Source organism: Natator depressus, chromosome 11 (assembly GCF_965152275.1).
Source record: "Natator depressus isolate rNatDep1 chromosome 11, rNatDep2.hap1, whole genome shotgun sequence".
NCBI classification, from domain to species: domain Eukaryota; kingdom Metazoa; phylum Chordata; order Testudines; family Cheloniidae; genus Natator; species Natator depressus.
This window is the reverse complement of record NC_134244.1, coordinates 64,267,860-64,295,512: the sequence shown is the minus strand read 5'-3', so window position 1 is coordinate 64,295,512 and position 27,653 is coordinate 64,267,860. Positions and strand designations below refer to the sequence as shown.

The window sequence follows — 27,653 nt, the reverse complement described above, 5'->3', positions numbered from 1 at the left end:
TGTATTACAAAATGCGCACAAATGCTTGAGTAGGTCCTACATCCCAACCAGCATAGACACTAGCCACGGCTTGAGCACACACAGTGCAGGTACAGGTACACACAGAAGCCCGTGGTTCAGAGATGAGCAGGAAGTGCACAGCAAGCTGATACTGCTGCAATGTGATGCCTGCTACACAGCCACCAAATTGCTCCTGCCTAGTAGCAGGATTCAGGCCAAAGAGGGGACTGTTTAGCTAAATGCCTTATCAGCATTGTAAGGACTGCCATGTCTCTTCTGCTTTATTCACGGTCTACACCTGCACCTTACCCTTTCTCAGCCCTGTGCTCAAGAGTATGGAAGGAGGCACGTAAGGACTTGACATTAACAACTGCATAGTGCGGCGACCACCCCTAGCACTGAACCATGTGCCCACATGTACCCTCTGTTCACACGTGCGCTGGAGAGCAACAGCCTTTTCCTCCTGGCTGTGCACGAAGAAAGGGCTTGCAGCATTAAGGCCTCACGCAGAAAAAAGTCCCTGATCATTCTACTGCTCAAAACAACACCCTCTTCTGCCTGTACAGCAGAGCTGGGCCTGGGCAACGAGGGGCTGCAACTGTACTCTGATCCTGCCCCGGCAGCCACATACTTTCTTCATCCTCCTCATCTGTGCGGCTCAGAGTGTCCTGCGAAGCCTGATGGGAAGGCTCGCTGTCCTGCTCCCAGACGGTGCCGGTGCCAGTGTTGGAGCGGGACATAGTAGCGAGGCTGAGGCGGTACGCGGAGGTGGAAGTGCCCACGGTGCTGATGGAGGTCTTCCCTTGGTAGGCTGTACAGAGTGGAAAAAACAAAGCCAAGTCAGTTCCGAGGCTGAAAGAAATATTGTTCCGAGTAGGGCGAGGGCATCTTCCTCAGCCTGGGTTTAGGGGAAAGGCGAGAGAAGTGGGAAAGTCAGAGGGCCGAATGGCCTTCTGCAGCAGCTGTGAAAGAGAACTCTACCACTGCTTGTGCTTACTTGACACCAGATCAGTACAACTGTACCAGCTCAGCTAACCTGCAAGAAACCTTTGTCACTGCAAAGATTTCTTATGTTCTCCGATTTTGTCCCTGAGCCATACTGCCACATCCACTGCCCCTCTGTGACGTTTAGCAAGCAAGGCACATTATTATGGGGCAAAACAAGTAGAGCTACTTTCTTTCTAAGAACAAAGTACTCGATACAAAGTTTCCCACAGTCTGGAAGTAATGACTGCTCTCTAGTGGCAGCCAATGTACACAGCAAAGGAGAAAGTTTGCAGAAGTGGCCACTTCATGAATGGTCAGGAGTTTTCCTGTTGATTTCAAGGGCATAGATTTGGGCCAAAAAATGCTCAGCTGTCCTTTCACAAGGAAAAAAGAAAATAAATATCTGCTGCTGATAAACAAGTAGCTAATTCTAAAAGAGGGGAGCTGAGACTATCTAGATTTTAAAAACTACTTTCACCTCTACAGCCTTGGTTACAGTGCACTTTGGTCAGTAGTGACTGAAAGAGGTTACCATTTGACAGCTGCATGTAGGCATATGAGAAGTGAGATGGTGTTCTTAGTTTAGTTAGTGGAGAGGTGAATGTAACAAGGCTGCCATTACAACTGGCCGTAATCTGCACTTTCGTTGGCTGTCTCAGCTGACGGGGCAGTGATTGACAAGGCATGAAAACCAACCCTGTCACCCTCAGTGCGTTGCGGCACATTAACGAGGCAGTGCAGGGGAGCTTTGTATGCTGTACCTCGTCTTTTCATAAAGAAGGGGCTTCAGTCTCCAGGGCTGCCAGGCCAGCACCTTTTGCAAGCACAAAACTCATTTTAAAAACATAATAAATTACCATGCGTAAAGCACCTGTTGCTGTGGGTCTGCTGTTGTACCCCAGTGCACCCCAGAAGAGAGGACGAAGCAGTCAGAACAGTTCCATGCAGTGCATTTCTGTTTTTGTAAATTCCATGTATTTGCGATAGAAGGGAGAGCTGCACATTTCTATGCATTTAAGTTTCCATATATTAAATCAAGTTTTGCACACAGAGTGCTATACTATGGGCAAAACTATTGACTCTTGCCGTGCGTACCCACACAGAGGGGTAAGAAATCCTCTTTCCTCTGTGTGCGACCATCCTCCCCCTCCCCGAACAGCCTTACCTGACCCACTGTGCACTGCCTCCTTCAGGATTTTGAGCTCGCTGTTGAATTCCGTGATGAGGGAGCTTTTGCACAGAGGGCGTGGTATGAAGCGCCTCTCTAGCTGGTCAGCAATATGTTGCCGGGCAGTCATCTCCTCGTGATTCTCTGCAGGTTGGGCCAGCAGCTGACAGAGAGGCATAACAACCCCTGTTAGCAAAAGAACACTCCAGCATCACAGAGAAACACTCTGTCCCTTTCCAACTAGCTCATGAGTGTCTGGCATCAGAATCCCTTGGCTGCTTGTACACCTACAGGCTGAGGATTTTTGTCCTTGTATGTAAGAAGTTGATACAGCAACAAGCAGAGGAATGTTATCTAGCTAGGGATGAGCTTTGTAGGTGCGTGTGAAAACACAACCAAACACGTAGGTTTTTTCTCAGCTTTTTGGAATACTGTATGCTTATCTGATTCAATGTACATTGAAACCAGTCACTGTTGCTATTAATATACTAGTAGGTAGGAATCAGGGCTTCCTTGTGCTAAGCAATACATTTACACACAATAAGAGACAGTCCCTGCCCCAAAGAGCTTACAATCATAGAAAGGTGGGGCTGGAAGGGACCTCAAGAGGTCATCGAGTTCAAACCCCTGCGCTGTGGCAGGACCAAGTAGACCATCCCTGACAGGTGTTTGTCCAACTTGTTTTTAAAGGCTTCCAATGATGGGGACTCCATCTATACATGTCAGCGTAAGTAGTAGCAGCCTGGGCACACCGACTGCCTGTCCATTATCAAGAGCTGTGTTTGGCTCAAAGCCAAAACAAAGTGGGGAGGCGCTTCCTGTCAGACAAAGTCAGTGCAAAGTTCGCCCCCCGATCCAACCAACAACCCTGTTTAAAAAAATCTTCTCTTGATACACCATGCTACCCATCCCAGATCCTGTTCATTAGACCCACACAACCCCCTAGTGGCCTGGTTTCTCAGGGCTTGTGTTCATTGCAGAGTTAGCCGAGGCTCTTACTTGGGCGTTGCCCCTAATCCAGCTCCCATCCACACACAAAAACCTCTGACCTGAGGTTGGTGCTTCCAACCCGGGTGAACTGGCCCATCCTGGGTTATCGGGTTAAACCCAGATTCTGCTTTCACTAAGGTGGGTAACCCTTCCACTTTGCAGTGAGTATGCAGGCTAACCCACTTGAGTGCCAACTGTCATACAGCACCTTCCCATAATTTCTCCATCATGTGCCAAAACAGACGGACAAGTTCTCCCACAATCCACTGGGAGAGAATCACAGCAGCACAAAGAACCATGGGATGTCCCCTAGAAGTCCCAGTGACCACAATGCAATGTTGGGGGTGCCGTGCAGCATGGCTGCTCACACCCGGGCTAGGCTAAGTCAGGTGCTGATCATTCGGGCTAACTCTGCAGTGAAGACGTACTCTTATTGGCTGGGGCAGAGAACTAACCCTGTCACCAGGGTATCTAGGAATTGCAGCTCACTCCTTCACAGATCTCCAGTGTGTGCCCACCACGGACGTCGATAGTTACTGCTAAGAGCCAGGGAAAAGAGTGGGGCAAGTGTAAGGCCCCTCTGGCCTGTCCCACTGAATACTTTTAAAATGTTTCTCATTCTGTCACTGAGCCATCCAGGAATTAGACAGGCCTTTGAGTTGGGGGCAGAAGGTACCTCATGCAAGATTAATTCATGAGAGGATAGCTGGTTTATGAGATCTCTCTACCAATCCCAGGCTTCATCATATTATTTGGCAAGCCAGAGTTTATGGGGGACTAGCATTTGGATTTTTCCATACACAGATCTGACACCTGCAACCACTAATTTGACATTACTACAAACATTAGCCCCAAAGCTGAGCCAATTAATATAAAGTCACCTCAATAGTGGCCACTTGTGACCTCCTTTCTAAGGCTCTGATCCCAGGAGTTGACGAAGTTCCTGCAATTACCTTTGAAGTCACGGGGTGGTGCTCAGTGCCTTGTGGGATAAGGCCCTAACAATGCAAGGTGAAATGCCTGCCCAGTGAGTAAGGATTCCCCTGTTAGCACCTTGAATGCTGGCCCATGAGAAATCTTCCTGGCTTGTGGAATGCTGAAGGCTTCCTTTACTGTGCTTGTATGTCTGCCTGAGAGAGCTACCACCCAGCCGGAGGGCGGAGGTTGAGCTGATGGATAATTGTTGTTTACGCTAATATCCATTATTACATCATCGACATCATCATCAACCTATCCAAATTCCAAGGGAATTTCAGGAGGAGGTGATGAGTACCATTCTGCACCAATGTGGTGTTGTGGATCTGCTGCATTAGAATTCCCATCATTGTAACTTACTCTTTGATTGGCCCCTAAAATCCACTGTAATGGATGCTCCTTAGCTGCAATAGGGTCTGTACACAGGTCTACTAGAGAACCAAGATCTCGGAAATGCCTCCAGCCATCCTTCCGAGACAAAGCACAGAGTCAGGGGTCATTTCCTATGCAAAAATACTCTTCTCCCCAAGACCGTGGTTGCCCCCAAAGCCCGTGTCACATTCTCCTTGCAAGACAGTATGGGGCGTCTTGCCTAAAAAATATTATCTAATGAAGCAGCTGACACTAGGGTGAAAACTGGTGTTACCTTGCACTGAATGAAGGGCCGCAGAAGCACGAAGATAGGGATCCGGGTGCGAACAATAAAATCCAGGAAGTCCCAGAGGGCCAGCCCTCCCACCTTGCGCAGGGCCATTTCTTTGACTTGCAGGCTCAGCCAATACCACTGGCTGCCAAGCTGGCGCTCAAAGCACACGAGGATCACCTTCAGGGCTGCAGGGGAACAAACGCCAGCACGTGTAAAGTGCTGCAGAGCCAGAGCCAGAGCCAGAGCCGTTAACTCCAGCCTTTAACAGCTGGAGTATTTGCAGCGAGCAGTGGAGTGCACACACACCTAGGCCAGTTTCTTTACCATCAGCTGCCAACTCCTACCGGGGAGTAGGGCAGTCTTGGGGTTAGAGCCACAGGACTTGGCATCAGGAAGCATGAGTTCCGTTCCCAGCTCTGCCAGTGAGTTACTGGAAGATTTTCCTTCTGTACAACTATGTTCCTTTAATTTTTCCATGAGATACCACCCAGTCCAAAGTTCCCAGACTACACTAAAGAATTCTTTCCCCTTCCTGGGGATTTACTTCTTTCAAAACCACTCCAGAGTGGGGATAGATTCCAGTCTCTGATCAAGGACCATGGAGAGAAATCTAGGCTGTGCAACCCCACAGAGGGAATGGCCATGTAACTGCTGTCAGGAGGTCGTTAATGAGGCTACGAAGAGAGACCTTCCAGTACTGCAGCTGCAAGAGCCATACACCAAAGGTTATTTTGGATCCAAGAAGCCAAGTATCAGAATCCATTAGCACAACCCATCGAAAAGGTAATTTACAAATGAACAAGATTTAGGCTGGAAATGAGGCTGCTTATTAAAGGCTAGATTGTGACATAGGGGATATATCCCCAAGTGGGGCAGTAAGAACCGCCCTTACACTCCCACTCGGGCTACACAGACCTTGGGCCCAGGCACAGAAGAATAAGCAGGGCTATGTGTCTCCTTGCTCCTTCCCCAACAAAAGGCAGTTCGGGAAGTGGGGGCAGATTTGACTCCACCTCTCTCTGCAAGTTTGCCCAGACTAGCTGACCAGAGTGTGAGTGCTAGCGTAGGTCATCAGCCAATTACCCCTCCCAAGAGCAAACGGAGCAGGAGAGGAACTATCAATCAGTGACGTATCTCTAAGACCATGCCTGCCAGAGCTACTCCTGGCTTGGTGCAGCATGCGCACCACTCAGTGCTCATGGCTGTGGCTAAAGCAGCTGTAAATAGATCAGGGTATGCCTTCACTGCAGCCGAGGGTATAATTTCCAGCTCGAGGAGACATAACACACTAAAAATAGCACACAACTGCAGTGGCCCAAGCGTGGGACAGGCCAGTGGCCCCAAGTAAGTATCTAGGGGCTTGGACGGGATCACTGCCCTTCCTGCTGCATGCACTGCCATGGCTACACTTCTGTTTTTGGGGTGGATGTGTCTACTCCAGCTGGAAGTGACACCTTCTGGCGGCAGGGCAAACATAACTTCCAGTCAGCTTGTGCCCGTGAGGATTTTCTCTGCCTTCCCAGGGGTTTCCTAAAAGCTTCCTTTTATTTTTCTCTCTTTTGATGGGTGAGGGGAAGCACTCACTCACCCAAGTAAGCCGCTTGGCTGGTGGACTCTGCGAGCCCTTCCCTGCGCAGGTCCTTCCCAGCATCCCCTGGGGTGGAGCAATGTGCAGGGGAGCTCTCCATCATGAAGTTCTTGCTGCGGGAAGTGCTGATGATCCGAGGTGGCAGGAGGATGTTAATAACAGTCTGGAGCAGCAGAAGGACTTCAGGCTGCTCCAGCCAGGGACTGTCTAAGATCCATTGAAGCGGGTGGCAGGCAAAGGAAAGCAATAAAATAGATCAGGCCATATCCTCTCAAAGCCATGCAAAAGCCTCAGCCTCGTTTTCAGTTCCCAGCTGTGATGTAATCAGAACTTCCCTCAAACCAAGCCCATCCCCAACCTTGTTATGTTGCTTCTCCTTCTGTATGCAAAGGCAAAGTTATTCTATTCCCAAAACGCACGCTTGTGTGGCAGCACCAAACCCTATGAGCGTAATGACTCAGCCTCGCCTCTTCCCCTCACTCTTTGCTTTCACGCCTGCATTTGAGGGAGGTGCTTAGAAGTGACCACAATCTACAGAAGAAGACCGGGAGTGAGAGCATGATTTGGCCCAGACAACTGGCAAGGAACTGGGTGAACAGCAACCAACAGTGGCAAATTCCTGCCCCCGTAGCTCTGTATCTTACACTATGGTGAATTTTCTCTTGTCCAGAACTCTGTCATTGCTCTGATTTCAAAAGGAGGAGCGCATCTGTTAAAGAGTGAGTTTGAGAACCACTGATCTGTGACACAGCTGAAACAAAAAGGAGAAACAACAGCTCCCATTGTAGCTCGCTTCCATCACCCCAATGAGTTCTAACCACGCCAAGAGGAAACCAAATAAGAAGCAACAACAGTAGGAAAGGCAAATATTTGTTGTCTGGGAAGGGGGAACTCTTTTTGTTAAATAATCATCAGACCTTTGCTTCCAGATCCTACTGTGAGCACAAATGGAATCAGTAGGTTTAAAAGCATTCCTTCTCTTCTCTCCTGATTGGTGAATGGGGAGATCACATGGCTTAAGGGAAAATCTTCTTTCAAAGCCTGTGCAGTAATAATAAGAAAGGATTAAATGATTTCATCAGAAGATTAGAAATATAAACCACTGTGGAGAATGATGATTCCCATAGGCTTTGTTTACATAGCATAACACAGCTGATGGACTGATAAAATTACAAGCTCTGAGGCGGCCTGAATAGGAGTAGAGCATCTAAATATCACCTGTTTTTAATATAATCAAGTGATAAAGGGCATTCTGATCTCAAATACACCATTATAAATCCAGATCAATATATTCAGAGTCAATTTGTTGTTATTCCAAATCGAGAGTGGTACAAATGAGATCAGAATCCAGCCCGAATTACCTGGAAAAAAAGAGCAGAGGGAGTTATACCAATGTCAAAAACAACATCTCCCTATTTGCTGAATGTGGAGGTTACTCCAGGATTCACCCTCACTTCCCAGCCTCTTCACTTTGCTTCACTAACCCACAAAACCCTGATGTTATTGTGGCCTCCCTTCCTGAAAACAAGGGAAACCCACACTTGGATCTTGACAGTTATTCAAGTCTGAATGAAATGCCCCCGCAACCTGAACAGGTCTGTGTCCAAGGCAGAAGAAGTTTAGTGGCGGTGAAAGAAACGTATGTTGGGTGAACCTCTGAAGGGTCGAAGCCTGGATAGAGCATCCAAACTTTTAGATACTTCAGTGTGAATTGAAACTGAACCGCAGAACCACCTGAGTCTGCAAAACTGGGGTGGAAATCCCAGGAGAAGAGGTTTTTCTTGTGGGATTTCCAGCACTTCCACTTCAGATCCTGCTGGAAATACTGGTGGTATTATGGCATTTCCAGTTTTGATCCCTTCTGAAACCCAGGAAAAACATATGAAAATGGAAAAAAAAGCAAACAAAAAAACCCACATCTGCAAAGATCCCAGACTGATTTAAAAAAAAGATTCATTTGGAGTTAGGTTCTAAACAGGGGTAAAGATTTGAGAGAAGGTAAGGGTGGCTCTTATATTTTTAAGAACCAAATCACCCAGCCCAGGAAGAAGCCTGCAATGTCTCTGCACCGATCAGTGCCAATGTTCACCTTATGGATGCCATCTCCGGTTCCATGGTAAACGGGACTGTGATGTGCTTTGATGCCTTGGCTCTATACCCCTCTTTCCCATAACACCCCCCATACTCTGAAAAACCTGTCCCAGCGCTCATCTGGATGGTGGACGTGCCACTCATTGGTTAATTATAAACTGAAATGTCTGTTCCGCAGGTGCACTAGTCCACGGGCACAATATTCCTGAATGAGGTCATTGTATCTTCTGACTCGCTGAAATACAGATTAGGGTCAGGAAACATGCACCTTCATTCTGCCCCTGTGTAGCTCTCTATTCCCTTTGTTTTCATGCCAACACGGAGGTATAAAGCATATGGAAGCAGATAGGGTCCAAGTGCACATGGAATAGCTGCCTGCAAATGTATTTTAAAAACCTATTCGTGTCCAAAATAGTAAACATGTGGCACTGAGCTGAAAAGGAATATACTGATGAAATTCCTCCCAATGGGATCACTGTGTGTTCACTATTCTTGACAGTCAAGGATGATATTTGATAAGCAGTTTAAAGGCCAACCATCGGTGTGCATTTGGGCTTTTTTCTCTTCTATGTATTGCTTGCACAAACAGCACCAGTTTGGTACTGGCTCAATGGGCCCAAATCCCACTCAGTAATCTCAATTACGCAAATGACTCCCCATTAAGTTTGGTGGGGCTGCATGGGGACGACCTAGGATAGGATTGTTCACAAAAGGTAATAGAAGACTTTCTGCTCGGTTCCTAGATCCTGAGAGGAATCAAAGTATGGAGCTTGATTCCCAGCTGGTGTAATTCAGCATAGCTCCACTGACATCAGTGGTGTTACGCCAATTGACACTGGTTGAGGATCTGGCTGCTTATTAAGACCTGAGCTCCGTTCTGGTGCTCCAAACCTTGACCTACAGAGGAGAGCTGACATTTTGTTCCACAGTTTTTGCCCAGCTGTTGCAGAAAAAAGAGCACCTATGAGTTGGTGTCTCAACCATAAGCTAAACGGGCCTGATACCAGGCAGGGCAGGCACACCTGTATCTGCAATGCTACAAGCCGGACAACAGCTGTGCTGAAGGGCAGAGGTGGCGAGAGATAAGGGCTGAGATGAAGAAGGGGTAATCCATCAGCAACACTGGAAGGTCCTACTACTCCCATCACCTGCAATACAAACAAAGCACATCACCAGCACTGACTACTGCAATTCCACCCATGGCATACCCTCCAACGTTTGTGAAAGAGAAACAGGTACACTTCAGACGGTGTGGGACTGGGGTGCTCGGGGAGCAGGAGTGCCTCTGAATGCCTCACGGCAGCTGGGGCCACAAAGGAGAAGGGATGGTTCTAGCAGGGAAAGGGTGGAGAGGATAGGGAACCTCTACAAGGAAGCCAGAGGGGGTGGACAGAGTGCACAGGGAAACTGGTACATTTCATGAATGTACCCAGTACCAGCCCTGAGTAACCAGCACTGGACTGGTAGAATAGGTAGAGTTGGTGGGTATGCCATGTAGCTACTGTATTCCATGGGAAAATGTAATACAAGCAGGAAGTTTGCAATTAACTTGTAACCCTTTTCCTTCCCTTGCTGATCTCTTGGAAGAATAATGTCCTGAGGTTGATCCAGTATTAGCCAGATCCAGGCCCAGTTTTGTACAATGTTCAGACTCTCCGTAAGCACAATGTATTATTGGGGACTCTGGTTTGTAAAATTAACTGAACTAACCTCTCAACCCACATGACAAATTTAGGCTTAAATTCAGAGGTGAAAACCCCCTATTCTTTTCATTTAAAGGCTTCCCCATGTTCCTGGCTACCATATTTGGGGGGGCTGTTTGCTGCTATTGGTGCAACACTGAGTAGTGTAAAGGGTCAACTTTTCAAAGCTGGCTCCAGACAAAAGGTCTCCAAATAGCCATTGAGCAAACACGGCTGCCACAACAACGAAGGAGCCACTAGAACTCCTGCCATTATTGGAGCTCCCCGCCACCCCCTTGCGTTGTATGTAAACGCTCTGTGGATCCGGAATGAAGATAAAAATGTGGATGAATGCCAACATGGCCAAGGTAGAAATGTGTTTTTATTTTGTTTTTAAGCTCTTCGGCGCAATCATCGACTTCATCAGCTTTTCCAAAGCATCAAAAAAAAAAAAAAAAAGGCCACACATTTTCATTCTAGAACTCAAAGTCAATATTTTTAATCCAAATGAAACTAAAAATGCTACTATATCCATTTCCCTCAATATTGGTATTTCTTCCAACTCAGACTGAAACATCCTCGGCTGGCATAAACGGTCATAGCTCCATTGACTTGATACTTCCTAGGTATCATGGTCTTAGAAGCAATATTACATGTAACTATTGCTTATCACTATCAAATGGTCAGACAGGCTCCAAGAGTTCTGGGCATACCATCGCTCTAGTCACGAAAACCAGAAAAGCTGTCTGTGCTCAAGTATAAAACACACACCAACATTATTGTGTATTGATTAAGGATGAGAACTGAACATTGTACATAAAAGCCTGCACTAGATCAAACCAGGGACATTACAAATGGCAGAGTGAATCCACTCATGTAACCCTCTAACTAGCCACTCAATGCCCTTTTACAGAGCAGTAAAGTTTCCTTCCCGGCTATAAACTGAAACTGCCCCTAGTCCCACCCTCCCATTGCTACCAGGTGTGTGCAGTCTCCACCACCCCACTCTCCAACTTGCAGCCCTCAACTCTCAGCGCAACATGCAGAGGTGGATTTTCAAAGTGGTGTGTGGGAAGTAACACAAATAAATCACTTGACCCTGGGGATCAGTCTCTGTATCTTCCCATGCACCACTTTAAAAATGTGCCTCACTATCTCTAGAGTCACCTGGGAAGTCTGCTTGCACAGGTGGATAGGTGACAGGAAAAGGGATCAACTTTAATCTTCAGTCCAGAAAAGTCAACAGCAGAATGAAGCTTAGCAAAGGTTCATAATATTGCCACTTGGCTACTCACCAGATTGACACAGACATTGATCAGTGACCTAAGGTGAGGCAGGAAGGATATGATTGGCTGCCTCTGAAGTGTCAAACAAACCCCTTCAATCAAATTGCTGGCAGGCTCCCACTCAACCTGTCGCCTGGAATACAACAGTAGGTGCCGTTAGCTGTTTGGCTCCCCCACCAGACACACCGAAACAAGGTGACTGATACACGGTGACTCCAACAAGGAACGTTTAAGACAGCAACGACATCCATGATGGCAACAAGGTGCATTCCAGGGGTAACAGTTTTACCCACGTTGTTCAGAGAACACATTGGGAGTTAGAGATGAGACTGGGAAGGTAGCAGAGGCACTCCTGCCCTGCTGGATTAGTGACACAAAAACCGTCACAACAAAAACAGAGAAAGAGAGAGAGAGAGGATGAATGGATTGGGATTCAAACCCTAACTTTTCCCCTTTGCAAGCGAGCCTGTGAGTGCAAACTGGGACATCCACGAGACAGCCAGCTCAGATGAACTTGTCTGATGACTGCTGCTTGCTTTACACTTAGGGAAGCTGTGCTGCCATTGCGGAGGCAGATGGACACAGTCATTCCACTCGGGCTTGTGAAATCCCTGTTGATTTAATGTAGACTTCACCACAAAACCTTGAGTGGAACAAACTCCAGCACTTAGGAATATCTCCTCCCCCACTATTGCACAGCCTAGTCTGCTACATTGTGGGGACTCCCACTTAGCCTGAGCCCAGAGCACAGACAGACGGAGCACTACAGACTTCACCTTCCGCATTCCCCCCCACCCCCGCAGGACAGAACCAATAATCTGCCCTAACTACATCCCTTACTGATTGCTTTTTCCTTTATGGTGATTTTAGAGTCTGTAAAAGGAGCCAGATTGAGAGCCCTGGAGAAAGAAGATCTCTTTTACCAGTTACAACACAGGCAGCATCAATGTGCTTCCCATGCCCCTGATCCCCAGAGGCTGTCTCTTTGGATGGGAGTATACCTCCCAAGTCTGTGCGGCAGGGTGAGTAATCCCTGGATGCTGGGAGCAAGGATGAGGCAGACACTGCGTTACTAGAGGATGTGGTACTACTGAATCAGATTCCCAGTCAGATTCCATGGTAGACTCCTTAAAAGGCTCCTTCGCCCAGGGAGTACCAGGTATGCAGTATGTAAGCCAGATACCGTACCACAGATATATACCTGGGGACACGTAGGTCAATCCCTGTCAGGATTTCCCCAAACAGGAACGCCCTCCAATAGCGAACCTGTGCTCTGACGCATATACCATCCAGATCAGACTCAGACTCCCATTTCTGAGCTGGACACCTATAGGAAGCTGTTCAAAACCTACAAATGGGTCCAGTGAGTCCCAGTGGATCAAATGGCCTGCTCCTTTAAGCAGCAGCACTGAGCTGGACAGGTGCTTGCAGCCCTGCTCACCATGTAATAGGCTGACTGGCCAAACTATGTGAAAGCTGGTTCGTGCATTTGGGTCAGCTGGTAGAAGGAAGGCGAGTGACCCAGCAGCTCCTCCTGTGCCTGGGCCTGTCAGAAGGCGCGATTCTAGTCAGGTGGATTTGTACAGGTGCAGCTGGAGTTACTGGGAGGCTATGACAGGGGTTCCAGCTGCTCAGCAACCTGTGAACAGGTTACAAAGAGAGGGGGGCTTTTGGGAATTTGTTTTAAAAACCCTGCGCTGCTTTTTTGGACCCAAGATGAAGAAGGGATGGTAGAAAAGACAGCAAGATAATCGCAAAAAACAGCACTGGCAAGATGAGGCGGCATTAAAAGTGGGCCCCAATTCCCTGCCAGGGCAGGGTTTTATAAAAAAGGTTTCTTTTAATGAAGGGGAATGCAGTAGGAAGGCGGGAGAAGAGGGGCAGGGAGAAAGATCATATCTCCCCATCTCGCTTGGTGCCTGCGGCACTCCTCATGATCAGAATTTCAGATGTTCTACGGTGGGATCAATGGTATTTGAGAGAGAGTAGTTCAGTCTCCATACCCTTCCATCCTTGGACTCTCACCTAACACTACTAACAAGGTTACCAATTCAAGGAAACTGTCATGGTGGTTTTTGCAATGTGGGCATTTGTCCAGAAGGGACCGGACCGAGACCACCAACTCCTTTGACACAGGCCACCCAAAGGCCATCAGATGGGAATTTTTATGCTACTAACCTGGACTGGAGTCACATGAGTGAGGTCGAAAGGCCCCATGTTCAATTATCATTACCTGGAGCCTCCCATATTGCTTCTTGTGATGCTGCTTTCACCATTCACCGGCTAGAGGAGATTCCTACACTCATGTCTTCCATTGCCAGGTGCATTTGAATGGTACTACAGGCCAAGACTATTTTTGATCGTTTGAACAGAGCCTTACAGGATTGATATTGTAACCACGGACTTTAAAAATACTCTTCCCATAATTTAACTTTATGTTTTTTAAAACAGCAAACGTAAAAGACACAGAGAGATAATGAGAATCTTTATAGCCTCAAGACTTATTTTGGGAGAGAGGGTGGTGTTAGATTTCCATGATTTCTTATGGGTCATTCTCAGTAAAATATGCATTTCCTCTATTGCTGCCCGGAAGCCGGCACCAAGAAAAATGGCGACATAAATATACACCAACAGGAGAAATGCGTCTTTGTTTTGTTTTGCTGTAAAAATTCAGTGCAGCATGACACTGTCAATAAAATGACATACCCTTACTTCAAGGCTTGCAACATCAGAAACGGACCCAAAGGTTTCCGTTACACCTGCTCACCTCAAAGTAGGCATCTTGTGAATTTTATTGAACATACGATCCAATCGCTTTAAGATGAGGATAAGGGCAGGTCTCACGGCCTCGGCTGTCCAGTCGGTGATGGGCAGCATCTCCATGATGTAGCGCCGGAGCCCGCGGCTTTCCATCGTCTGGGTGTCATAAGGTGCCAGCTTCAGAAGGGAATGTGCAATTTCTGCCAACCTAAAATTATGGCTTGTTAAGAGGAAAATCTGATACTCTGCAACGTGAGCTTCTCCACCGCCTGGTGGAGGTATCACCAATCTCTTTTAACAGAAGGATATTTGAGGTAAGAGCACTGCAATTTAAACTCTTAGGTCAAATGATCACACATTTCTGGCCCCTTAAGAAGCTTCTTGTGGAACCAATATTTATTCATGTTCATGTATGGTATATAAGGAATACATCATCATGTATATGTTTATGTGGATAGTAGATTGGTAAATTGCACCAAAAGGAACATAAAGAAAGGCTAGTTCATGTTATTAAAACAGTGGTATCATAGTATCTGTGTTCAGTTGATAATAATATATAATATGGGCAATCCCAGTGAAGGGTCTTTGCTAGCTTGCTGCAATCACCTGTAATGTGTCAGTGAAGCTGGAGTGGTTTGTCTTTTTGTAATGTTACCAGGTCAATATAGGGGGACGACTATGTGGATTTTTGTGCAATTTAGATGCATTTAACTTTAAAAAATAATGTGGTTCACAGATCCATGTAATCTGTGTTATGTATAGGATTATTTCTCCCAACATGCTTCATTTTGTTTCTCCCACTAGCCTCACTTATTACTTTTTTGGCTCTTTCTGACTCTCCCAGATAGCCATGCTTATGGGGTTTCAGTATCTCCCACCGGCGCCCCGACAGCATTTACCTCATGCTTGGAATATGAAAAGCAGTTAAACAGATACTTGAAGACTTGCTGTAATTTTTTTTTGATGTGCTGAAATTGACACATTCCCACAAAATGTTTCCATTTTGACAAAACTAAATTGTCCAACAGAAAACTGTTCTGTGGAAAACTGCTCAACTAGCTCTAGTAACAACCTTGGAAAGGTGAATCTTGGGGACCAGTACTGTGCGTTGGAAGGGTATTTCCTCTTAGCTCCACTCAGCAGGCCATCAAGGGAAACATGGGGAAAAGGCTCAGGAAAAAGTCTGAAGAAAAAACAGCCATAAAACATGCACAAAATATTGTTTGAGGAGAAAGAAATTATATCCTGAGGCTTCAGGTGCTTTTCTAGCTCTGTCTCAGGCTGAAATTAATGTGCTATGCAATGGCTGAAGGATACTAAAGCAGAGATACAGCTCCTAGCAGGAAGCCATAACCCAGAGAGCGTAGGGAATGTACTGTCTGAAATCTTCTTGCTATGTAGTGCCAAAATGCCACAGCTCCTTAACTCTGTGAAATCCACCTTTTGGAAGCACTGTCATTCTTGAATGAATTTAACTTATGGTTAAACAGCTCAGCACTATTCCATATTTTTTCTGCATAGGTAGGGATTATTTTATGGTCATTTATAATATTATTAACAATGTGGTAATAGGGATTTGAAAAAGCCCCATGATCTTCTTTTACCTGCACATTAACAAAAATCTCCACCTCCCCACCCCCGCCCCCAGTCATATATTGTTTTGGCGAAGGTGATTGGGAGTTTAGATCTACACAGAGAATCCTAATGGCTATCAGCTTTTGTGGCTGAGTTTCTTACTTTTGATTCAACAATGGCACCTGAAATAAATCCAAACACATTCCCTTTGCTGTTTAGACACCCTAAGCATGGATCTGATTTTAATGCAAGTTGGTTAGGCAAAATAGTCACCTACTGTATCTTGTTATATGTGACTATGATCAGTTTTATCTGGCAAGCTTTAAATTCTTAAGACAGTCTATAGTGTACAAGATATTTAAAAAAAATCTTTGTAGCTGTGATTTGTTCTTTGAATCTGAGACTGGATTTTCCCATCCCTTCCTCAGAACAGTCCACTAAAGCTCCAGGGACCCTCACAGCTCTCAAAGGGGAACCCTCAACATTTCCACTATAAATTCGTTGGAGAAAAAGATGACCCACCATTTGATTTCATGCTAACTATGGATGAGACTGTATTTGTTTCAATCCCAGCAAGCCAGTCATTTCTAGCACTGAAACCGAACCTGCAATTTCCTGGAGCAGTAGAGGAGTCACATTACTCATAGCTAGCTTACACTGTGACTTCAGTGATTCAGGCCCTCAGCTCCATTATGATAACTTCTGATCTCTTAAGGACTTCCACCTTGGAAAACAGGCAGAAATGTCCATGAGCAGTTTTACCACCTATTCCCCTACTTCCTGATTCATTATAATCTTTCAACAAAATTCACTGATGACACTATTAAGTCATCTGATGAACGATACAAAGATGGGCTTAGTTCAGTGACTCCAACACATACAAACTCATGAAAATAAAGTTTCCATATTAGTATAAAACAGAAAATAGTCCCAGCCTGTGCAAATTGAGACACCTTATACTGTGTGCAAAGACAAAACAAGGATATCAATGTAATATGGAAGATCCACACCCCTCACTTAATGTTATGCTATGAGCTAAATCCTTGCATTGGATGTACATTCCTGAGGCTCACTGAAGTCAATATGAAATATTTGGAGAATTTGTACTGCAACAAAATGGGGCCATACAAATAATTATTCCTTCCTATTTTTGATATTCTCTAGCACTTACTTTCCAGAGGAGAATATATTACAATGATCTACACACTGCCAGACCACACACGTCCACCTGCATTTAAATCAGTTTATGTTCCGGCCATGCACCACACAAGAATTTCATGCATCTACTGTAAGAAGGAAGTCCTGTGTTGAAGAGTTAACCACTAACCACTAAATACGACTCTCTTTACTGTACAGAAAAAGGCATTCTGTTCGGATCGTACATAAAAAATGGAGGTGAAATTGCAGGAATTTGCAAAACAAAATCTAAATTAATATTACACAAAAATATTGTGATTTTCATCCAGAGACCTCTACCTATGAAAGAAGCTGTCCGGCAAATTCTTTGGGATAGGTTCTGCATCCCACTGCAGCACCTCTGAATGTCTCCAGTGGTGCAAATCATCCATAAAAACCACAGATCCGCCTTCTGAGGATTCCCTTTGTGTAAGGGGAATCTCTGGGTGGCACAGAGCTGGACTGGTGGGTCTACACCAGCCCCTATACTCCAACCTCCAGTGTAAGGGTGAAAGGATATCTGATTGGGGCCTGGATATAACTGGCTGCCAGAATGGCCCTTTGGGACTGTGAGCAGCCTGATATAATTCAGAGCTCTACTTTACTCTGGAGATCAAGCCAGCCCCAGGAATGGGGGAGCAGAAGATTGGTTTAAAACCATCTTTGCTCCCTTCCCAGTGAATCTGGCCTATCAGTGTTTAGTCGCTTTTAGTTCAAGGAACAATCCTGAAGCGTCCAATGATATCCTCTGAAAGCATTCAGATACCCTCAAGTTATGGTGAGAGCTACATTAAAACTGCCCCATATTAGTCCTGGTTTTCATTGTATAACAGGATACAGTACAGACAATTATATAAGAACGACCACACTGGGCCAGACCAAAGGTCCATCTAGCCCAGTATCCTGTCTTCCGACAGTGGCCATTGCCGGGTGCCGCAGAAGGAATGAACAGAACAGGTAATCAAGTGATCCATACCCTGTTGCCCATTCCCAGCTTCTGGCAGAGGCTAGGGACACCATCCCTGCCCATTCTGGCTAATAGCCATTGATGGACCTATCCTCCATGAACTTATCTAGTTCTTTTTTGAACCCTGTTATAGACTTGGCCTTCACAACATCCTCTGGTAAGGAGTTCCACAGGCTGACTGTGCGTTGTGTGAAAAAATACTTCCTTTTGTTTCTTTTAAACCTTCTGCCTATTAATTTCATTTGGTGACCCCTAATTCTTGTGTTATGAGCTTCCTTGTTTACTTTCTCCACACCAGTCATGATTTTATAGACCTCTATCATATCCCCCCTTAGTCGTCTCTTTTCCAAGATGAAAAGTCCCAGTCTTATTAATCTCTCCTCATACGGCAGCCGTTCCATACCCCTAATCATTTTTGTTGCCCTTTTCTGAACCTTTTCCAATTCCAATATATATTTTTTTGAGATAGGGCGACCGAATCTGCACGCAGTATTCAAGATGTGGGCATACCATGGATTTATATAGGGGCAATATGATATTTTATTACCAGGGATCACTCCGAAAATACCTATGCGATCAGAACACACCTGCAGCGCAGATAGAACCAAAAATACCCAATAGGATGTCTTTCCACCTGCAGATTATTTTTCATTATTATATCAAATATTATACATGCCCCACCCACGTGGAAAAATAATGATCAAGCAAGTACATGCATGTTTTAGTGACTCTCGAGACAACTGCCAACTTCAGCAAAGTACTTGATAGTATGAACTTCTGCCACTGGTTGTGAGTGTATGAAATCTCCAGGAAATGCACAGGGAATCAGACACAATCTAGGGAACACCGAATACATTTTCTGCAAGACTCTGCCAGCATGACAAGAGTAATTGTTGGATAAGGAAGGAGATTGGGCTTCTTAGAACAAAAAAAAACAAAAAACAAGTGGTTACTTTTGGTTTTATGAAAAATTAAGAGTCAGGGAATGAAAATGGCAAATCCCTGAGGTGAACCCACTTCCCTATATGTCTGTGTTCAGAATTCTCTTCCCTCTGCGTTCATAACTCTAGCACACACTTTCCACTCCTTAGGGTACTAGAACTTGCTGTCTTTCCCCATCCCCTCCTCCTCATGTTTCATCTCCCTTTTTGTGGAACGGAAGCAAGTTGACAAGATATCCTGATTGGAAGCCTACTGAAATAGCCCATTCTCAAGGCTGAGCGATGTAAATTGCTCAGTCAGCCTTGCCCTTGGAATTGAATACAACATCCTGTATACAGGGCGTGCATTTCTTCACCGTTATACAGACAAGCACACATAGATTTGTACAGCGAGTGGAGTACCTCATGTGAGACTTAACATCCAGCAGCTCCAGGGAAGTTACCCTGGGCTCTCCAGCCAGGTTCTGCAATATCTTCAGCCTAGGGCCACAGTGCTTATAGAACTCAGTGCAGATATTCAGTAGGGACTCCCTGGGCCTCCTGAATTCCTCCCTAGCAATTCGCTCGTCCAGCTCCTCCCGGGGGAGACCCTGGCCTTCCTCCAGCAAGTGAAGGTTTTCCCTGGGGATTAAAAAAAGTGAGGGTGTATGATGTATAGCTGGAAGATGACACAAACAGCTTGGTAAATGAGGAGATTGTAATGAACCCCTCCTCCATAACAGGTAGGGCTGTATTTCGGTAGGTAATCACTGCTCTGCAAAAGGAAGACAAAGCAGCTGGCGTTTGTAGTAAGGAGAGAGAGAGAGAGAGAGAGAGAGAGAGTGTGTGCGATTGTTACCTCCAGGACCCTCCTGAGAATTAGCTTTGTTTAAATGAAATACCTTCTGCTGGTTTCCCCTGAAACAGCATCCCTTGTCTCAATTACTGTAAGTGGAACCCGATGAACTAGGAATCCATCTCGGAGGAGTTCATCACAAGATGCCAGGGAAAAGGGGTGTAGGTCTTACTGTACCTGATAAAGTGTAGTTTGGCTCCTTGATCCGGGTACCTGGGAAGTTGAAAATGCAGACACTGTGATTCCAAATAGGAATTCAGGAACATCAGAATTGCCATATTGGTTCAGATTCTCTGTCTCACAGTGTCCAGTATCAGATACTTCAGGGGAAGGTGAAAGAAACCCCACAGTAGACAGATGAGAGCTAGGCTGCTCCCCAGAAAAATCTCATCCTAATCCATAATAATTAGAGATTGGCTTAAACCCTAAAGCATGAGGTTTTATATCCCACTCAAAACTTTTTTTTAAAGTGTTTACTTTTGTTCTTTTTCTGGGTTACAAGACAAAGAGAACATAAGCTTTGTGTTTTTGGAGTCTACATCATCTGGTATTTTGCATAATTTTATCATGCCCCCTCTTCTTCATCTCCTTTGGAGGGTAAATTATCCCAGTTTTTTCAATCTATCTTCATATGAGGGCTGTTCCCTTCCCCTAATCATTCTCATTGCCCGTCTCTGAACCCCGTTGGTTCTGCCATAGCCTTTTGACATATGGTGACCAGAACTACACACAGTATCCCAGGTGAGGGCATATCATTGTTTTATAGAATGGCATTATCATATTTCCCATAACTGTCTACCTCCTAACATTTTATTTTGTGAGAACAGCTCTCAACTAATGGAGAAACTCTTCTAACATGAGTTGGGTTTTTGTTTTGTTGTTGTTGGGTTTTTTTGCTTTTGACTCCCAGGAAGAATAGTTCGGAAGCTGGAACAGTGATCAAGTCTTGTATCACTAGACTCCTGCTGTCACCACTGAGTTTCTGTTATGAGGAAAACATCACAGAGAAAACAAATTTGAAACATGGAGCTTTAGAAAAAAATATTTTGAATTGCTTTTAGAATACTGAAAATTCTCTATCAGAAAAGTCTGGAGATTTCAGCCAAGAAGATTTTCCAACCACACAATATCAGAGTCTCTAGACAGATAATTTAACAATCTGTCAGGACACAGTTTTACTGTAATTGTAGTCCAATTTTTGAAGACTAATAAAATGAGCATTGGCTAAGATTTTTACTACCTTTGTATCCTACTTTTAGACTGCAATCAGTGGATGGGTGCCTCAATCCCACAGCTGATTTCAGTGACTGGACTAGATTTGTGCCCTAAACATATACATGTTGTCACACTGTGGTATGGAGGAGTAGTGTGGAGAACTGGGGTTGTATACCTAGCTAGTTCAATGTGGGGAGAAGAGATAGGGACCAATCTAGATTATCTTTAGAAAATGGTTCTCTTTATTTATATGCAGCCCATGGGGCTAGTCTGGATCATCCATTGCACATACAAACACAACATTTGCCATCTAAACCACACAGATACCGCAAGGGAAATAGAATTCAGAACAGAACCTTTTGCTACAAAAACACTGGCTTCTACCGCTTGCATTAAAGGAGAACTTCCCTTAGCTGTTGGTAATACCTGGACTTGTAACCTCTTTGTAGGCTAGCAACGTGACAACATAGAATCTGATCACAGAAACGTGTAACGTATCCAACAGAGAGATACGTTAGCCAGCCGTGCATGCCACACAGATTCATAAAATCCAATGATTTGTTCCAGGCTTTTGTGCCTGTGCTTTTGTGCCTCTCTACAATGTAATATCCGGAGGTTTTGTGCTCACAGCAGCCTCATGTGAACTGCCTTGCCATGAGTGATAGAGCAGTGTAATGGGCGACACCTCCACTGGGTTTTAGTTAAACAACCCTTCAGACTTTCCTTTCCTTATTTCCTTCCTGTTATTTTCAAACAAAGTAGGAAAAAACAACACATCAATATCTGCTCTCTCCTGCATTCTGTGCCACCCTCTCCCTTGCTGTCTCTGCCTAGCAGCAAAGGGAACCAGATAAAGGCAACTGTAAGAAGAGATCATAAAGGAAAAGCAGCAAGTAAACTAGTGAAAATGCAAATCCCCATTCATCTCAACTGGAAATGCAGTACGGTTCAGTCACATTGTCCTAAAATGAGAATCCAGGATTGGGGTGTTGCTTACTTAGCAGTTCATTTTGGGGCTTTGTTTTCTCTTCAGGCCTTGTCATCCTTAGTGACTGATTGCTCTCTCCCACACATAGTGCCTTCAGAACTGTTCCCAGAACACAGAACAGACCCTGCACTTCAAAACTCCAACAGAGGCTAGTGGGAGCAATGGATTGAAAAGAAAACCCAATGGAATTACCTAGTATTCACCCCAGCTGACATGGTGTGGTTGGCTGTTGTGGCTCCTTTATGGCCTTGGTCACACCTGCTCATCTGAGGGGCAGTCATGGGCCTGTACAGAAAAGATCAATAACATATTGAAGACAATCTCTCAGAACCAGACTGGCTCTTCAGCCATGACCTGGTAAAACACAGTGCTAATTTTACCGAGGGTGAGCGCGGCCACTATACAATAGCACGCTATGTGTGCATCACAGCTTCACAGTATGCAGTTCCCTGGACTCACGTTATCCAGCGAGTTACAAAGTACAGTCTGTAGTCTGACTGCCACAGGGGTTACCTGGTGAGAACTTCCACGCTGTACAAGAGGGCCTGCAGGGAAGTGGCAAGAGCAGCCGTAGCAGCAATCTCCTCACGAGCAGCTGGCACCGTCTCCACTTGTGAGGTCTGCGTCTTCAGTTTCTGCAGGTAACAGGGAACCAGTGCTTCCAGGACCATCAGCATCTGGAGGCTGGGACAATAGACACCACACAACCTTGCTAGAGAGGAGTGTGCTGCAGAGCGAAATTCACTTCAGGCAGAGGTTTGAGAGTCCAAAGGCAACCCAAGGGCCACTGGATCTCACCTCAGGCTGTGATTTCATGATATCTCACTAGCTAAACAGGGTTGGGCCCGAGAGGTAATTGGATGGGAGACCCCGCTGAAGGAAATCCAGGTGGTGCAGGAAATGAATATAATACAATTACTTGGTTTCAAGACAGCACCTTTAGTCTGAGGATCTTGAAACCCTTTACAAAGGTGGTTGAGTTATACCTGTTCAAATATAGGCCTAGAGATGCCATGCAATTGTGTAACGCCCTAATTTGCATATCTGGTTCATATGCATTCTCTCATTCCAATACACTCATTTTCCCTCCCAAAGATTCCTTTTCTCTCAGGTTCCCCTCCTGAATTCCCTCCATACCTGCTTCCCTCTGTTTCCCCAATTCTCCTCCCCTCTGTGTTTGTCTGCCTCTTCTCTCTGGCTCTGCTCCTTCCCTCACGTTCCCCCTCCATGACCACAGAGACTCTAAACCAGACAGCGGTCCCCAACCTTCTTGTGGCTATAGATAGATGGCTAGAGTGACTGTCTTTCTAGTGCTGCTCTGTCCATCATGCTGCCCAGGGCTCGAGCCATATGGCTGTTGGCAGCTTGGGAGCTGTGCTCTATGAAAGGGTTGAGAACTCTTCGGGGTCTCTATGATTTAGAGTCCCAGAGCAGACATCCAGGACCCTAACCACAAAGCATCTTCCCCATACAGATGCCCTCCTTGACCAGTGAAAGTGGTTAGACAGCAGCAGATGCTTGAGGGCTTGGGTATGTTCCAGGTGCCAAGGATGACTGAAGTCAGCTGAGTTTCCTATCATCACGCCTATGTTACTGATGGCGAACAGCAGAGCAGCTAACAAAAGGAGGTTGCCTGGGATCTGCCTGAGAGGAGGTACGTTAAGGGCTGCATTAAGGAGGCTGTGTTGGTGAGTATCTGAGTGTTTGTTGTGAGGACAGTGTGGCTGTGTGCTTGATTGGTTGTTTGAAAAGGGCAGGAATTGGGTGTGCTTTGTTCCAGGTGAGCCTTAAGTGGGCCTGACTGCATAAAAAGCCAGTCAGCTGCGAACCAGCTGAGCAGCGAACAGCAGAGCAGTTAACAAAAGGAGTTTGCCTGGGATCTGCCTGAGAGGAGGTACGTTAAGAGCTGCATTAAGGAGGCTGTGTTGGTGAGTATCTGAGTGTTTGTTGTGAGGACAGTGTGACTCTGTGCTTGATTGGTTGTTTGAAAAGGGTGGGAACTGGGTGTGCTTTGTTCCAGGTGAGCCTTAAGTGGGCCTGACTGTATAAAAAGCCAGTCAGTTGCCAACCAGCAGAGCAGCGAACAGCAGAGCAGCTAACAAAAGGAGTTTGCCTGGGAGTTCGCCTGGGGAGAGCCCACTGCGGCTTACATCTTGCTGGATTCTCTGAGTAATTACTACAACTCCTGAGGAAGCTCGTAGAAGGAAGGTAATATGGATGGGGGGTGTTCAGCTGTTGTGACCTGCACTGGATGTGCTATGTTTGTCTTTCTTCCACAGGACAGATGCGACTTTGTCTGTACAAAGTGCAAGCTGGTCTCCATACTGGAAGAGAAGGTTCAAGGTCTGGAGCAACAGGTATCGACCCTGCGTTGCATAAGAGAAACGGAAGATTTCCTGAATGGATGTCAGGATAGGCTTCTACGGGCACAAGGTTTTGAAGATTCAGAGCAGGCTGCACATCGGGGACAGAAGGATGGTGAAGAAATTTGGCATCATCTGACCTCCAGAAGAAAAAAGGGGAATGTCCATGTACCAACAGGGCAGATACAGGTAAGTAACCGTTTTCATGTTCTCTCCACAGGTACTAATGCGGAGAGTGGACCAGATGATACGTCTGAGGGAAGGGAGCAGAAAGAGACTCTGCCGATTGGAAGGCATGAGATGCACTGTCCTAGGGTTGGGGGTTCCACGACCACCGCTCACAAGAGAAGGAGGCGGGTGGTGGTGGTCGGGGACTCTCTCCTCAGGGGGACTGAGTCATCTATCTGCCGCCCTGACTGGGAAAACCGAGAAGTCTGCTGCTTGCCAGGAGCTAAGATTCGCAATGTGACGGAGAGACTGCCGAGACTCATCAAGCCCTCTGATCGCTACCCCTTCCTGCTTCTTCACGTGGGCACCAATGATACTGCCAAGAATGACCTTGAGCGGATCACTGCAGACTACGTGGCTCTGGGAAGAAGGATAAAGGAGTTTGAGGTGCAAGTGGTGTTCTCGTCCATCCTCCCCGTGGAAGGAAAAGGCCTGGGTAGAGACCGTTGAATCGTGGAAGTCAATGAATGGCTACGCAGGTGGTGTCGGAGAGAAGGCTTTGGATTCTTTGACCATGGGATGGTGTTCCAAGAAGGAGTGCTAGGCAGAGACGGGCTCCACCTAACAAAGAGAGGGAAGAGCATCTTCGCAAGCAGGCTGGCTAACCTAGTGAGGAAGGCTCTAAACTAGGTTCACCGGGGGAAGGAGACCAAAGCCCTGAGGTAAGTGGGGAAGTGGAATACCGGGAGGAGGCATGAGCAGGAGCGCGTGAGAGGGGAGGGCTCCTGCCTCATACTGAGAAAGAGGGGTGATCAGCAGGTTACCTCAAGTGCCTATATACAAATGCACGAAGCCTGGGAAACAAGCAGGGAGAACTGGAAGTCCTGGCAGTCAAGGAATTATGATGTGACTGGAATAACAGAGACTGGGTGGGATAACTCACATGACTGGAGTATTGTCATGGATGGATATAAGCTGTTCAGGAAGGACAGGAATGGCAGAAAAGGTGGGGGAATTGCACTGTATGTAAGGGAGCAGTATGACTGCTCAGAGCTCAAGTATGAAACTGCAGAAAAACCTGAGAGTCTCTGGATTAAGTTTAGAAGTGTGAGCAACAAGGGTGATGTCGTGGTGGGAGTCTACTATAGACCACCAGACCAGGGGGATGAGGTGGACGAGGCTTTCTTCCGGCAGCTTGCAGAAGTTACTAGAACGCAGGCCCTGGTTCTCACGGGAGACTTCAATCACCCTGATATCTGCTGGGAGAGCAATACAGCGGTGCACAGGCAATCCAGGAAGTTTTTGGAAAATGTAGGGGACAATTTCCTGGTGCAAGTGCTGGAGGAACCAACTAGGGGCAGAGCTCTTCTTGACCTGCTGCTCACAAACCGGGAAGAATTAGTAGGGGAAGCAAAAGTGGATGGGAACCTGGGAGGCAGTGACCATGAAATGGTCGAGTTCAGGATCCTAACACAAGGAAGAAAGGAGAGCAGCAGAATACAGACCCTAGACTTCAGAAAAGCAGACTTTGACTCCCTCAGGAAACTGATGGGCAAGATCCCCTGGGAGAATAACATGAGGGGGAAAGGAGTCCAGGAGAGCTGGCTGTATTTTAAAGAATCCTTATTGAGGTTACAGGGACAAACCATCCCGATGTGTAGAAAGAATAGTAAATATGGCAGGCGACCAGCTTGGCTTAACAGTGAAATCCTTGCTGCTCTTAAATACAAAAAATAAGCTTACAAGAAGTGGAAGATTGGACAAATGACCAGGGATGAGTATAAAAATATTGCTCAGGCTTGCAGGAGTGAAATCAGGAAGACCAAATCACACCTGGAGTTGCAGCTAGCAAGAGATGTTAAGAGTAACAAGAAGGGTTTCTTCAGGTATGTTAACAACAAGAAGAAACTCAAGGAAAGTATGGGCCCCTTACTGAATGAGGGAGGCAACCTCGTGACAGAAGATGTGGAAAAAGCTAATGTACTCAATACTTTTTTTGCCTCTGTCTTCACGAACAAGGTCAGCTCCCAGACAACTGCACTGGGCAGCACAGCATGGGGAGGAAGTGACCAGCCCTCTGTGCAGAAAGAAGTGGTTCGGGGCTATTTAGAAAAGCTGGACGAGCACAAGTCCATGGGGCCGGATGCGTTGCATCCAAGAGTGCTAAAGGAGTTGGCGGAGTGATTGTAGAGCCATTGGCCATTATCTTTGAAAACTCATGGCGATCGGGGGAGGTCCCAGATGACTGGAAAGAGGCTAATGTAGTGCCCATCTTTAAAAAAGGGAAGAAGAAGGGTTCTGGGAACTACAGGCCAGTCAGCCTCACCTCAGTCCCTGGAAAAATCATGGAGCAGGTCCTCAAGGAATCAATTCTGAAGCACTTAGAGGAGAGGAAAGTGATCAGGAACAGTCAGCATGGATTCACCAAGGGCAAGTCATGCCTGACTAATCTAATTGCCTTCTATGACGAGATAACTGGCTCTGTGGATGAAGGGAAAGCAGTGGACGTGTTGTTCCTTGACTTTAGCAAAGCTTTTGACACGGTCTCCCACAGTATTCTTGCCAGCAAGTTAAAGAAGTATGGGCTGGATGAATGGACTATAAGGTGGATAGAAAGCTGGCTACATCGTCAGGCTCAACGGGTAGTGATCAATGGCTCCATGTCTAGTTGGCAGCTGGTATCAAGTGGAGTGCCCCAGGGGTCGGTCCTGGGGCCGGTTTTGTTCAGTATCTTCGTAAATGATCTGGAGGATGGTGTGGATTGCACCCTCAGCACGTTTGCAGATGACACTAAACTGGGAGGAGTGGTAGATACGCTGGAGGGTAGGGATAGGATACAGAGGGTCCTAGACAAATTAGAGCATTGGGCCAAAAGAAATCTGATGAGGTTCAACAAGGACAAGTGCAGAGTCCTGCACTTAGGACGGAAGAATCCAATGTACCGCTACAGACTAGGGACCGAATGGCTCGGCAGCAGTTCTGCAGAAAAGGACCTAGGGGTTACAGTGGACGAGAAGCTGGATAGGAGTCAACAGTGTGCCCTTGTTGCCAAGAAGACCAATGGCATTTTGGGGTGTATAAGTAGGGGCATTGCCAGCAGATCGAGGGACGTGATCGTTCCCCTCTATTCGACATTGGTGAGGCCTCATCTGGAGTACTGTGTCCAGTTTTGGGCCCCACACTACAAGAAGGATGTGGAAAAATTGGAAAGAGTCCAGCGGAGGGCAACAAAAATTATTAGGGGACTGGAAC

The 27,653-nt window shown here is 46.2% G+C and overlaps 1 protein-coding gene across 12 annotated transcripts in view; it reads right to left on the bottom strand.

The window, feature by feature from the left end:
* UNC80 (unc-80 homolog, NALCN channel complex subunit) overlaps nucleotides 1-27,653 on the bottom strand; it is a 197,555-nt gene that overhangs the window by 19,250 nt on the left and 150,652 nt on the right. For all 12 annotated transcript variants that reach the window (XM_074968072.1, XM_074968080.1, XM_074968073.1 and 9 more), the window contains 12 exons: nucleotides 22,384-22,554; nucleotides 22,063-22,155; nucleotides 19,845-19,880; nucleotides 19,235-19,453; nucleotides 14,181-14,381; nucleotides 11,423-11,546; nucleotides 9,468-9,593; nucleotides 7,272-7,395; nucleotides 6,355-6,561; nucleotides 4,767-4,951; nucleotides 2,153-2,318; nucleotides 632-811 (listed from right to left, as the gene is read on the bottom strand). In XM_074968072.1, coding sequence (XP_074824173.1) covers nucleotides 632-811; nucleotides 2,153-2,318; nucleotides 4,767-4,951; nucleotides 6,355-6,561; nucleotides 7,272-7,395; nucleotides 9,468-9,593; nucleotides 11,423-11,546; nucleotides 14,181-14,381; nucleotides 19,235-19,453; nucleotides 19,845-19,880; nucleotides 22,063-22,155; nucleotides 22,384-22,554 — 1,832 coding nt within the window. The remainder of the gene's footprint in view (nucleotides 1-631; nucleotides 812-2,152; nucleotides 2,319-4,766; nucleotides 4,952-6,354; nucleotides 6,562-7,271; nucleotides 7,396-9,467; nucleotides 9,594-11,422; nucleotides 11,547-14,180; nucleotides 14,382-19,234; nucleotides 19,454-19,844; nucleotides 19,881-22,062; nucleotides 22,156-22,383; nucleotides 22,555-27,653) is intronic.